General features: G+C 43.8%; 1 protein-coding gene across 1 annotated transcript in view; it reads right to left on the bottom strand.

Moving 5' to 3' along the window:
- Positions 1 to 13,497, bottom strand: part of LOC119163757 (uncharacterized) — a 105,291-nt gene that overhangs the window by 70,907 nt on the left and 20,887 nt on the right. Inside the window, exons 3-10 of the mRNA XM_037415827.2 lie at positions 12,994 to 13,109; positions 11,412 to 11,584; positions 8,488 to 8,545; positions 7,131 to 7,310; positions 5,018 to 5,137; positions 3,917 to 3,994; positions 2,871 to 2,975; positions 2,085 to 2,265 (exon numbers count right to left, since the gene is read on the bottom strand). Coding sequence (XP_037271724.2) covers positions 2,085 to 2,265; positions 2,871 to 2,975; positions 3,917 to 3,994; positions 5,018 to 5,137; positions 7,131 to 7,310; positions 8,488 to 8,545; positions 11,412 to 11,584; positions 12,994 to 13,109 — 1,011 coding nt within the window. The remainder of the gene's footprint in view (positions 1 to 2,084; positions 2,266 to 2,870; positions 2,976 to 3,916; positions 3,995 to 5,017; positions 5,138 to 7,130; positions 7,311 to 8,487; positions 8,546 to 11,411; positions 11,585 to 12,993; positions 13,110 to 13,497) is intronic.

Raw genomic sequence — 13,497 nt, 5'->3', positions numbered from 1 at the left:
TCCGGCTTTGTTCCTTTATCAAAACGGTAGGCTGTCGATGCGCTTTCTTTTTTTTTAAAGAAAACATGCGGGCGACACGCTACACTGTATTGATGTTGACATGCAAGTTTCGTGTATAAAAACCCGAGCACCTCTCCCCCACCAAAAAATAAAGAAATAGAAAGCACTCTTATGGCGTAAACAGTGGAATCTATTGGCCTAATATACCTCAAGTTACAAAGTTGGAGAGTCAATCGTTCGCAGGTCCCCAGAAACAATAAAATAAATGAAAAGAAGAGTGAGTGCTGCTGTGCAGGATTTAATTCTTTTAAATGTAGATACTGAGAGTGAAAACATTGTTCAAGATAATACGAAGAAAAAAAAGAAAACGTTCAGCCAGTTTCATGCCATTAAAATCGCCGCATAGTAAAGTTGTGAGCGCTCGAGTGTATGTGATCGAGCAACATGATCATCATAATTATCTTAATCATCAGTTAGTTTTATTTATTTTATTTTTTTAACTTCCGCTTCCATCACATGAGCTGCGTGAAGTCTTGTAATGCTGCTGTTACTACTACTACCACCACTACCGCGACTACTACAACTACCTTACTGTTGACTACTTACTTCTACTATTCCGCCGACGACGACGTCGATGGCACAGGATAGACAGACTAAGACAGCTTCACTGTTGCGAAACAGACGTGATAATAACGCGTAACATTTTCGGTGCCTTAAGTTGCATACAAGGGCACCGAAAATATAGCGAGAACCGACACACGATCAAACCACCAATGAAGCAGCACAAACTCAGTTATTCTCCAGCCAAGATTTGTGCGTACCGTGCTCTTATTTACAGGAAGGCTTAAACGACACCCGAGGCAATCCAAAAACAATGAATACGACGGTGAGAACGGGAGCGACGCTGGCCAGTATAAAAAGAGTGACAGAGTCTACAGGAGAAAGTTGCGGATCGTACACCCATAGCCACCGAAAAGCGGCAATTTAGAACAGGCAGCGCTCGACGAGAACGCAATGCAAATGCGACGGAATGGTCGTGTTTAAGATAAGCAGTCTTCTTCCTTTCTTTCTTTTTTGACACGCTCTGCTGCCACTGAATGACGATGACGATAAGCGTAACGACAGCACACACCACGAAACCTGGCCGAAGCACCCTTTACCGCTTGTAAAGCAATGCAGTTCGTAGGACAACAACAAGATGGCGGGTGATGCACAGCGCCTATAGGTCTACACTGTCGCTGTTGTCCCATCATCTTAGCTGTTTTTTTGTTTTGTTTCGAATGCGAAAAACTATAGATTCCGGCTCTACATCGGTTGTGTGTAGTTAAATTAGATCACTCAAGATACCTAGAGTAGCGTGTCGGGTGAAAAACCAGGCAAACTTCTCCAGCTCTCTATTAAAATAATTCTCTCTCGCAAGATACAGTAAAACCACGCTCCTACGTTTTTCAGCAAAGACAGTATCTGGGATGATCCGCAGTCAAAATTCTCTACAATATCACGCTGTTTCGCTTGATATCGACATCACGAACTTTAGAACCAAGAAATTGTACAAAAGAGAAACGTATTAACGGGGTTCTACTGCATTGATACGTCACTCCATTGCCTACCATTTCAAGCTATAAAGGCAACGCACACAGACCCGCCGTTGTAGTCTACAGTGGTTATAGTGCTCGACTCAGCCGAAGGTCGCGGGATCGAATCTCGGCCGCTGTGGCCGCTCTTTGAACAGCTCAATGCTAGATGCTTGTGTGCTTAGATGTAGGAGTACGTCAAAGAACCTCTATAGAGTTCAAAACTTCCGGAGCCCTCCGCTACGACGTCCCTCATAATCACACTCCGGTTTTCGGACGTAAAACGCCAACAACTATACTGTAACAACGCACACATTGACTCATGGACGAACACATTCGTCTCTCTCGGAGCTCGTCCACCTTGCCGCATTAGTTAGCCAGCTGCACTGAGAGTATAGAATAAATCTAACGGTGGTGGTGGTAGTGGTTAGAAGATGAGAAAATGCACCTAATTTCTGCAACCCGGTCGGGAGCACGGCGCAGTGCCTAAAAATCTAACGAGGCTCTCACGTTTGTGGCTTCGGCCATAGCAAATCCACCTCCTCGGAGTAGGACGACGCCCCACGGAAGGCGCTTCTGGACCACGTCCCAGGTGAGTAAGGTCGGGCTGGTGCCGATTTTGCGCGGGTCCGCCGGGATCACGAAGAGGAAGAATATCACAAACAGTGCCGCCGTGGCGTCCTTGGGCTTCCTGTGAAGTAGGAGGAGAATGAATAAACGTTGACCTGGACAGAACTTCTTCCAAGAGAGTACGGTGTGTGTTTAGGAAACGTGGGTAACAATGTAGAGTACTATGTACTCTACTATGGGAGAGTTCAAAGCCGTCCCGGGGGCCTCCAGAGAAGGAGCACTAGAAGACTCAGTCCCACATGGGTGCGCAGAGGCGGTAAATGCAGGGTGTGCGCCCCCCTCCCCTAATTATCAAAGGAGACGCCAAATCTGCATCTCTTTACTCAGCCGAACCTATCTCGCTATTTTTTTTTATAGTCCAGGGTTACGGCAATAGATGTGTTTTGACTGAATACTCTCGATGTTCCATTCCAAGAAATGTTTACTTCCCGCCTTATCTAAAGAATGATAAAAACCAAAGGCAGGCCTTTCTGGGAAGCAGTTTGTCGCTTAATTTTCATTTTCGCTTGCCCTGTGAAGCCTGTATTCTTTCAGACTCGAGCAATATGGAGGTGCGGATGCACCCCGTGATGGATAACTGTGCGCCTGCCCTTATTATTACTCCTCTCATAAACAAAAGTAAACGATTTCAATAGCGTGATAGGCAAGATATTTTGCTGAACTTACAGGTCACCGAAGAAGGTGGCCCAGCCCCTCGCGAAATGTGGGTCCCTGAACATCCACAGGAGCACGAGGGTGGCCAACATCACCAGCACGGCGAACTCGTGGAAACTGGGGGAAGAAATGTGACGAATGCAGGAACAGACAAGTATGTGTTAACATCGTTCAAGTAATGCTCAAGAACTTTCGGAGAGAACAGCACGCTTCTGAAGCCGGAATCGTGCAGGAAAAATGGAGCGAAAAGTTGAACTAGACGAGTGGTATAGAAAGGGTGGTCTCAGGTACTTTCCCAGAGCTACCCTGCTACTCCGAGTTGAGGAAGCGGGAACAGGAAGAGCTAAAGAAAAGTAGACAGCTGGGTCAACGAAATAAAGTAATTAGGGCACTGAATTCACACACGCCACTGAAGCCTATAGTCCTATGTCGGCACACATTAAAGAGGCAAGTCCTGCATGGCCTGAAAAATAGTTACAGTCACAGCAGATACAACGCCTACTGACAGTACTTGGATGTATTGGAGGTCAAGGCAAAACATGACAAAAAATATTCTGTAAGACCCGCTCTGAACAAACTGGTTCACACTTTCAGTTTTAGGAGTTCCCAAAGTGTTCCTTTCTTGTAACTTCAATCAATCAATCAATCAATCAATCAATCAATCAATCAGTTTATTATCATGTCATAAAAGGATGTTACAGGGAGTAAAAATATACAGACGAGGGTCCCAAAGTACACGACTGCAACGGGACCCTCGGTGATGATTACAAATAATAAAAGCACAAGCACTTGAATCTAATTAGATGAAAACCGTAGTTTCTCACCTATCTGCGAAGCAGACTGTTACAGTGGATTAAGACCAAGCATTTGGACTAACATCAGGGACCCCCCCCCCCCCCCCTCAAAAAAAGAAAGTATCAATGCGAAATAAATGCTCCTAGCTTCAGACTAGGTATGTTACTCCCGAAGGTTTGAAATGATGACTGTTCTTCAGCGAAGAAATATTTTTCGTTTATTTCACCTTAATAAGTAAAACGAGAAGAATTTGTCGAACTCACTTCATTGGACCAAGCTCGTCGTATTTCTTGTTTATGACCTTCTTCGCTGCATGCCCCTTCTTCTCGAGTCCAATGGCACTGCACGAGAAAAAGCATTGCAAGTTGGAATTTCAAGATGCATTCATTGGTACCTATAACACTGAACTTTGTTGTCCCGTTCACACTTGACGATATCGTTGCATCATCTGATCAATATGTCTTGTGAGAAAACCGCTTCATGTATAATAACTTTTAAGCATAAGCGTGAGGGTGCAGAGCGACAGGGAAGCTTGGAGGGGCGCAAAGTCTGTCGCATATATTTACTTAGTAAGGAGGGGACACTACGTCATCCCTTCCCCCCCCCCCTCCTAATGGGTACACTGATTTGCACTCGTATGCTTCTAAGCGTCGCGAGTTTCTTCTACGTAGCATTGGCGTAGCCCGAAGAGGGAGGGGGCTACCCCTTCCGTCCAAAATTTTCACTTTTGCATATGTACATAACTATATATACACGCACACATACAAACGTACGCGCGAATATACATAAAATAGAGTTAACTGCCCCCCCCCCCGCACCCCCCAACTGGAGGAAGTCCCTGGCTGCACCCCTGCGACGCAGTGCATTTTTTTTTTCGAAATACATCTTGCGAAGCGTTTATGTAGTCCATCAGCCAAAAAAATAAATAAACTAAAAGAACTTTCTCTCACCATCCTAATTGCTGAGTTTTGACACTTTATGACACGAATAATTGCGTGGCTAGTATTCTACATTCATTTGGTTGCCTTTTCCTCATCAATTTAGGATTCTGTGTTTTTTTTTTTTTTGGTCCTAGACAATAGTTCATTCTGACTGTATAACTAACCCTTATCCTTTTTTTCTTTTTTGCTGCTGTACTGAAGCTCTTATACGTAGTGTCCCTCAAGGAACCCTTAAGAGAAAATGCATAGACGTAATAAAGTAAAAGTAATAATTACAGCTATGATTATCATATGCAAACTAAAAAAAAGCGAGTCATTGTGCATCTTTCCCTGCCACTTTCAGGGCTTCTAGAGACGTTGGTGACTCAAAAGTGCGTTCCCCACAACACGAGGAACGCGAACGCCCCTGCGGCGAGTTGTTACCCGGTGTTTCGGTAGAGAAGCTGGAACGCAGCCCAGACCACGAAGACGCTGATGACCACTCCGGGTGTCGAGAAGACCAACCAGCTCGCGTAGTCGATGGGCGGGAGGCCACCGTAGAATCTGCATGGGCGAACGAGGCATGCATTCGAGAATCTCGGCTTTGTCAGGCAATGCAGAGATCCCAGCGTCTGATATTTCAGTGCACTCAGTCAATTAACTTTCAGTTAATTAACTGACAGTTAATTGACTTTCAACTAAAGTAAACTTATGTTTTAATATTAGGTGCATATAATGTAACTGCTAACTTCAACCCGAACCCGCGACGGTGGTTATTATGCTCGACTTCTGACCAGCAGGTCACGGGATCGAATCTTGGCCGCAGCAGCCAAATTTTCGATGAAGGCTAAAATGGTGGAGAAGCGTGTACTTAGATTCAGGTGGACGTTGAAGAAATCCAGGTCGTCAAAAAATAAGGAATCCTCTACAACGGCCTATTTCATAATCATATCGTGTTTTTTTGTAATGTTAAATCCCACAAATAGTATTAGTAACTTGAACCAGAACCATGAGTCTGACACCAGTTGTATTTTATAAAACGCGCTTTCAGAATACTCAAAAAATCGAAAGTAGGTGCTCGACTGGAAGTAAACGCTTGACCAGTAGTGCTTGGAAGAGGAACAAGAGCACCAATCGTACGTATACTTCGTGCCACACACACACAAAAAAGCACGATCGATCCCGCTGACTCGTCTCATGTAGAGATTGTCCTGAAGTAGACCTAAGATGACTTTCAAAGCAAGCTGTCTTGGCTGAATAAAACTACCTTTCACGATTAGCAATTCAGTGTGCGATACAATTAAGAGTCTGAACAAGGTAGGCTGCGAAAATCCACGCGAGTAATTCTCACCGCAGCGGTAACAGCTATACGTTACGCATGTGTTCCAATGTTGCACTAACGGAGCGCACCTCGTCATCCATAAACAGATATTGCAGTCATTTCCCTCCATTGCGGCTCTGCAGTGGCCTTGCTTATTTTACGGGACGAGCCTTCCACCCAACAAGCTGTGGGTAAGCCTTTGGGTCCTTGTTGAAACGAGGGGCCATAGATTTATGCATATTATTGCGGGGCACAACAAGCGGTGTCTGTAGACATATGTCGCGTTTTTTTTTTATTTTCGGAGGGGGGGGGGATACCTAAATTTGCGCAACTCATTCCTGTGTTAGTAAGAATAACTGAGTGCAACATCTGGATGTTTTTCCAGCAAAGCGGATATGCAAATGAAGCTTCAATTAACGTGCACATGAAGGAAAAGAAAGCATAATGCACGAAGATGCAGGAGGGCGCGAAAATGAGAATCTATAAGGCGCCAAATGATCGCTAATTATGTTATTACTGGTGCAGTACTTAAAACATGAAAAAACGACGGAGATGAGACAGATGGACACTGGCTACCACGTGTTTATTAAAGGTCAAAGCTGTGAGACGACGCTAACCTCCAAGCATTAAGTGTAAAGACGCGAAAGCTTGACATCACACATGACATTGCGGAAGCTATCCATTAAAGAAAAAGCCATAAAAAGTGGGGAGTTGTTACTATAGTTGATAGTCTGCGCCCCTGCATTTTTTTGCTTTCTTCTCTTCTTTCATGTTTCAGAGACTTTGTGCCAGAGAGAGAGAGAGAGAGAGATCATACTCTTTTCATGAAACTCCCGAACATGTTAGCCTGGTTTCGTCACCTGACTTGCTACACCAAGCACAATCCAAGATGCAGCACCTTCCCGGAGTGTGCCAGGAATAACACGTTTAGTTATAATAGCATAAGCACCAACTAGCCCCGGTACAAGTTCTTCGAGCCCTTGATGTGTTCTGACACTTTCGCCTTTTCAATGAGTATAGAAAAAAGGTAGTCGCTCACTTGGTGAAACTTATAGACCTTTAAAGGTTCTGCTTTTCTGTGCTTAGAGTGTGCTTTTCTGTGCTTCGGTTCCACCCGAAGGCGCTTTAAAAGGATTTTTCTATGTGGCAGAAAGCGGGTGCGCAATAAAAAAAAAACATATACCGTGTAAATGCATAAAAACTCGTGAAAACTGCTACCATGGGATCCGCACTTACTCTTCGACTACGAACTTGAGAATCAGGTTGGGTCCGGCGCTGGTGAGTGTTGCCGTGCCTCCGATGTTCGCAGCGAACGCCACGCTGAGGTAGAGGCTCTTGCTCAGCGTCCTCTGGGCTTTCTGCTTGGCGACGTCCTCGCTGCGAACGCTGCACGAGCGGCTGACAGGCGACACGGACCTGCGTAGTCACGTAGTATATGCGTCTGACAGCGTCAATTAACTTAGCGAAACTCCCGAAAGGGTCGACATAAACTTTTCCCCCGAGTCCATGAGGGAGCAGAAATAATAACGAAGGAATAGTATGAAAACTTAGGCATGTTGGTACCTACAACGCGAGACTGACGAAGGCGGAAGAGCACGGACGCCCGGGACACACATGGGCGCTGTCTCGCAACTGAAAAGTTTTACTTGAAGAACAGATGAACGTGAAAGCATTAAAAAACAAGAAGTCAGCACATCAACATTGCACTAAAGCTTTAAAGCTGAATAGAAAAAGTTACATATATATCGTATCACCTAACGGCACATGTGCTGAGAAGTTGGCAAACTCTTTGTCCGTGAGATACATGTGCAGTTAAGAAAGTACAAAAAACTCGCTCAAGTATCCGAACGCTTAGAACCTGGCATTCCACTGCAGCACCTGTGGCTGTACACCTGTTCTCGCCGATACCGAAATTTCGCCGGAACATAGTTCCCAGATAACTAGGGAAGTGATAAAATCATTCCATATTAAACAAATATGACGCATGCGTCACTGAGGCATCGTATCTCACAGACAAAGAGTTCGCCTATCTTCTGAACACATGTGCCGTTAGGTGATTCGACATGTACGTATCTTCTTCTATTCACTTTTAACACTTCTGCGCAATGTTGATACGTTTATTTTTTCATATGGCTCCCACGTTCACGCGTTCCTCAAATAAAGCTTTTCAGTTTCGAGCCAGCACTTGTCTGTGTCCCTTGCGCACTCTTTCGTCTTCATCAATCTCGTGCTGTACCCAAAAAAAAAATAATGAAGAAGCAATGCTTCCATACGCTCCCTCGAAGAGTTTTCAAGTTTCTACTCAGGTTTTTTGAGCACATATGGCTAAGGATGATAACCACAACAGCGTAAACCTTCAAGTGTTCCCATCAAATCATCTACGCGTTCTCAGTATTCACCGACCTGCCATGGTGGTTTGGTGGTTAAGGCTTTAGACATCTGACCCACAGGTGCCGAGATCTCTTACGGGTGAGCATTCGCGCTGTTACTCCCTCGCTCTACGATAAACCAACTCGCACAAAAAAAGTTTTGATAAAAGTAAAGTCTAAAGCTTTATATTGAAGTTAGCGCGCCGAAAATTTGGTATATTTACTTTTCTTTCTTTCCGGAGCTTTCCGTGCTGGTGCTGCGGTTGAGTGGTTTTTGTCCTCCTGGAAAAATAAACGCACGCACACGGAATCATTAATATACTGGTAGCATTAAAATGAACAGAAGACTGCACGAACGCCATAAAATAATTCGTTCGTCAGTATCATGTCCATCAAGTTTGCTTTTATGCCCGACAATATTTTATCAAGCATTTTATGACCCCTTCACAACGCTATAAAGAACCCGTTGTTTTTGTCAACATTACGCATCATAACAAGAAGGCTCGCTTGAAAGCCGCAAATAAAAAAAAACCTTTTTCAGAGGAACACAACAACAAAAAAAGGCGCCAGCATGAACTGCTAGAATGAACGACACCATACAGCCTGAGCTTATCGAGCAAGATATTTGTGAAATACCTATCATGTTTACATGCCGATCGGAGCATGTACCGCAAATAATACGATCATGTATACATGATTACGAGAAAGTTCTGACGGAAGATTTAAAGCGAGAAAATATACGCAGGGAGTACAGAAAGCTATTTAGTTTTTTTACGCGAGGAGTTGGTAAAGAATACACGTGATCTAGTCAACCTCGTCATTCCTTGCATTCTCATTTTCTTGCAATAAATACAGAAAAAATAGGGTCAGAGCCATTTAACACACCCTTTGGTAAAAAATATGACACCGTAACTTATGTTAAAGAAAAAAAAACATTTAGGTGCACAATATTTCTGATAATGTTGTTATTCACTGCCACGACGGTGAGAACACTAGTTTTAATAATAAGGTGAAACGTGTTCAAGCAGCGATACCCGTGAACTTTAGCAGTGACCCTAAAACAACTGGTTAGAACTGCCTGAACGTTATATATTAGGAAACAAATTACACTATACATACTATTGACATACAAACGGTTTCACTCATAATAATTTTTTTCTTTGTTGCATCTAAACCTTTCAGAAGCAACATTTTACAAAGGCAGGTCTCCAGAGTGAAAACGCGATCAGAATGAGTCGCAGCGGTCATAAAATTGTTCGACGAACAAACTCCCAGTGACCACAGTGGCCCACTCTATGACTCCGGAGACAAATTGCAGAGAATATATGAACGCTTCGGACACACCGGGAGATGCAAGAGCGGCTCTTGGCTCGCGACGGCGGCAGTCTCCAGATTGCTCGGACGTCTTTATCGACTGGTGAACAAAAAGAAGTGGATCCCCGTTTTTGTTCATCGGTCGCCAAAGACGGCGTAGCATTCTGCACTGCTCCAGCCGCACGTCTGCGATGCTAGTGCCGCTGGCATCGCGGGCTTCGTCTCTGAAAATGTAGATGAGGAGTATTCACTAGGAACGTGGACAGTTATTTATGCAAGGACTCGTGAATGATTGGAAATCTAAGCCACACGATTGAACGCGTATACAGAAAAAGTGCACTGCGGTACACTCTGCTCCGGGCTTTGTCGCTTGAAACATGAGTACTCTCATGTTTGTTGAGTACTTGAGCACTCTCATGCTGTCTCATGGGAACACTCTGATCATTAGTTGATGTGGTCTTGGAAACATTAATTGTCTTATCACTATTTCATGTGGTCTCAGATGAATAGTCTGATCATTATTTCATGTGGTATTAGAAACACGAATTGTTGCATCATTATTCATGGACGTGCTACTTCTACTTAAGGAAACAAACATGCTGAAGTCCAGTCTTTTGAGAAGTGTAAAAACCAATGCTCGCATGGGTGGACTTCGCTAGGCATTCGTTCAGCGGCCTTACGCTTAAGCTTAGCTGCAGCTTATTAATTTCTTCAAACCGGCAAACGCAGAAAAAGCCTGAAGAGCGCTGTGTAATAGACCTTGCTGAGAGATCGCGTAACTAGGTGATTTTTCCAAGCATGTAGCTATAAGAAAAGCATAGTAAGCAAATTATGGCAAGGTTCCGGCGTCAACTAGTTCCTAATAGGAGAGTATCACGGAGGAGAAGGAGGAGGAAAGCTTAAGCGGAAAAACAGGAAGGTTATAGCCAGTTCTTAGACCAGCTGGCTACCTTGCGCTTGGGAAAGGGGTGAGGGGAATAAAAGACAATAAAAAGAAATGTTGCGAAGAGAGAGAGAGATTACAAAAAATAGCGACAGAATAAAGGCAACCTCAAAAGTATAAGACACTAAAGTCTGTCTCTGCGGCCAGTTGTCCGCAAAAAAAAAAAAACACACAGCAAAGCTTGAGTGCACCCATTTAAACGCGCGAAGACAAGAACTGACTGCAGCTCTGGATATATAGACTGAACCATCGGCCTTTGTCGGAACAAAGGATTCTGGGTGATTGGCCGAGCCCATCCTAAGCCTAGGAGAGTATCACTGAACGCGCGTTGAAGAGGTAAGCTGACTTGGTCTACCACAGAACAACACAGCCTTGAAATAAGACTAGAATATAGAATACAAGGGGTTCAATTGCAGGTTCGGTACTTGTTTTCAGCCCCTGTTCAGGTTTTTGCGACAGCCAAGCTTAACCTTTTTAAGGGCATGTAAGAATGAGCTTCACGCCCCAGAGTACGTTATTCACATTTTGATACCATAGTTAGATATGTATGAAACCACGACTACTTATCCCTTAAGATGAAGACAGCTCCGTGAGTTAGCTGGCATTGTATTATAGAATGGTTACAGAGCACGGAGCGCTGACATGGTGTCAGCGCTGTCTCTTGTTCCTTCGTCAATTTGGCTTCAACTATGCACGCTCTATACCATTTCTCTGATCATCATTCAGCGTTGTTGCACTGTTACTAAGAACAAGAATGAAAGATTAGGACGAGTTCTGAGACTCTACCATAGGGTATTTCTTCCAGTTTCCCTCGCTTCCACGAAGCGGCATCATCAATCCATCAGTACATTTCCAGCTTCCGCGTAAGTAAGCACGAAGCACGCGGGTCACCTTTTTCAGTGTCGCAGACGCCTCCGACTTCAGCGAGCATGAGTGGATCGTATTCGGCGTCGATGACTTCGGCAAGGACGGCGTCCACTATGGGCATCATCATGGCGGTGGTGGCCGTGTTGCAGATCCAAGTCGACATGAACATGGTGGTCAGCATGAAACCCAACATGATCCTACAGAAACCACACACGTCGTCTTCACTGAGCAATGCACCGCCGTGGGGCTTTGATTAAGAGAAAAAATAAATTTGCGCCCGGTCGAACGTATATTGTCTAGTACAACTTTAAAGGGCAACGGACTTTCGCCCTTTATTATTGATGATCAAAAGCCTGGAGTAATTAATAAGGACGAATATAAATTAAGATTGTAAACCAGACGCTCGGTGGCTCTGCCGTCAGAAGCGCGATGAGACAATTTGCCGCCACACTACGGTCATCCTGCAGCACCTCTTTTGCCTTGTTCAGTTGTATGCCGCTTATTATATAGATGGAAATGAACGCTTGGAAGCTAGAGACCTCCTGGTTAAACCTATGGTGTATTTGCATAACTTTTTGGTGTGAGGCAGATGCTACGCTAAAGCATTTCATGCTTCATCGATAGGGTTGCTTTAGCAAACCATTCATTCAGTTTGGCAGGTTATATCTGATGTCCGGCATGAAGCGCCATGGTAAAGCTTCATTCATTTTTCTTCTCTCTCTCTCTCTCTCTCTCTCTCTCTCTCTTTCCTTCATGTGCGCAAGCAAGGATGACCTGGCACCAAAGAACGATGGCGTGTCATATGAGAAGTACAGCACAAATCACGTATCACCACAGAAATAAAATACAGACATCGCAATAGAATAAAGATAGAAATACGACGGTTACAGTGAAAACAAACAAGTTATCGCAAAAACACAAAACAGACGTTATAATACCAGAAACAATGCAAAACAAAAAGGCAAAGGTTACAAAACTTTGCACGCGTCAAAGCTTCAGACCGAGGATATACCTCACATTTCCTTCTTAATTAACGGAAACATTACTCTACATCATAGTATGTTTCCGCAATATTTTCCAGATTCTGAAGTTTGATTGAGAATTCGAACTTTAACACCTATTCAATATAGTTTCGTTTCATTGCTTTTTATCAGGCTTTCCGTGATATTTTTGTACAACGTATATGGGTTAAGCAGATATATCATGTTTCCCCGTGAGTCATCGACACCAAATTTAATAAATGGGAATAAGAGGAACATTTAATTCTCCTTCCACCAACCCAACAGCGCCAGTTTAGACTCACCGTAATTTATTTTAGATTCCGTATGTTTCTTCTATAGACACATGGCCAAGGTAGCAGGGTCAAGTATGAGCCATTTGCCTTGCTGATACCATTTGCTCTACGTGTTAAATCACACTGTTTAGTTTGAGAACGCTGAACAAGATCTGCTTTTCAAATGATTTCAGATATTGCAAGTGAAAACAGTTGCCGTTCTCTGTAATTTATTCTTACTGTGAGGAACTGTGCTATGAACTTTTATGCCGTCTTGAACTACAAGGACAATTTGTAATATGAATTGATTGACTTATAAACATATGTACTTACCATCTAGGATTTGTTCCAACGCAGAGCATTACCCTTAGAGCTATCCTCTTGTGGACGTTGCAATGTTCGATAGCCATCGCCATGATTAGGCTACCGATAAACAGCATGTTTGTTTCCTGGAGAAAAGCACGCCATGAGGTTTGTTGCATTAATGTTCGAAACGTGGCGCCTTGAGTGTGAGACAGCAGATATTATTTGCTATATGAAACCGTGTGCATTTCTCGATTGTATATATGTTGCGCATTAAACGAATCGCTGGAACGCGCATATAGCTGCACAATTTTCCAAGGGCAGACATCTGCTACGCGGGAAAAACAAGCACGTATGCATGATGCGCGAGCCAAAGAAGAATTTTCGAATTCAAACAATAGACCAACGCTCGACCGAAATCTTTGAAACGTGACGTTGCATCCTATAGAATAAGTAGATAAGCTATCAAAGGAGAGAACGATGCAGAGAAACTTTTTTTTTGGTTCCTCATGTTCTAGTGTAATTGATTTTTAA

Source organism: Rhipicephalus microplus, chromosome 3 (assembly GCF_043290135.1).
Source record: "Rhipicephalus microplus isolate Deutch F79 chromosome 3, USDA_Rmic, whole genome shotgun sequence".
In the NCBI taxonomy this organism is placed as follows: Eukaryota; Metazoa; Arthropoda; class Arachnida; order Ixodida; family Ixodidae; genus Rhipicephalus; species Rhipicephalus microplus.
This window is presented reverse-complemented; position numbering and strand designations above follow the sequence as displayed.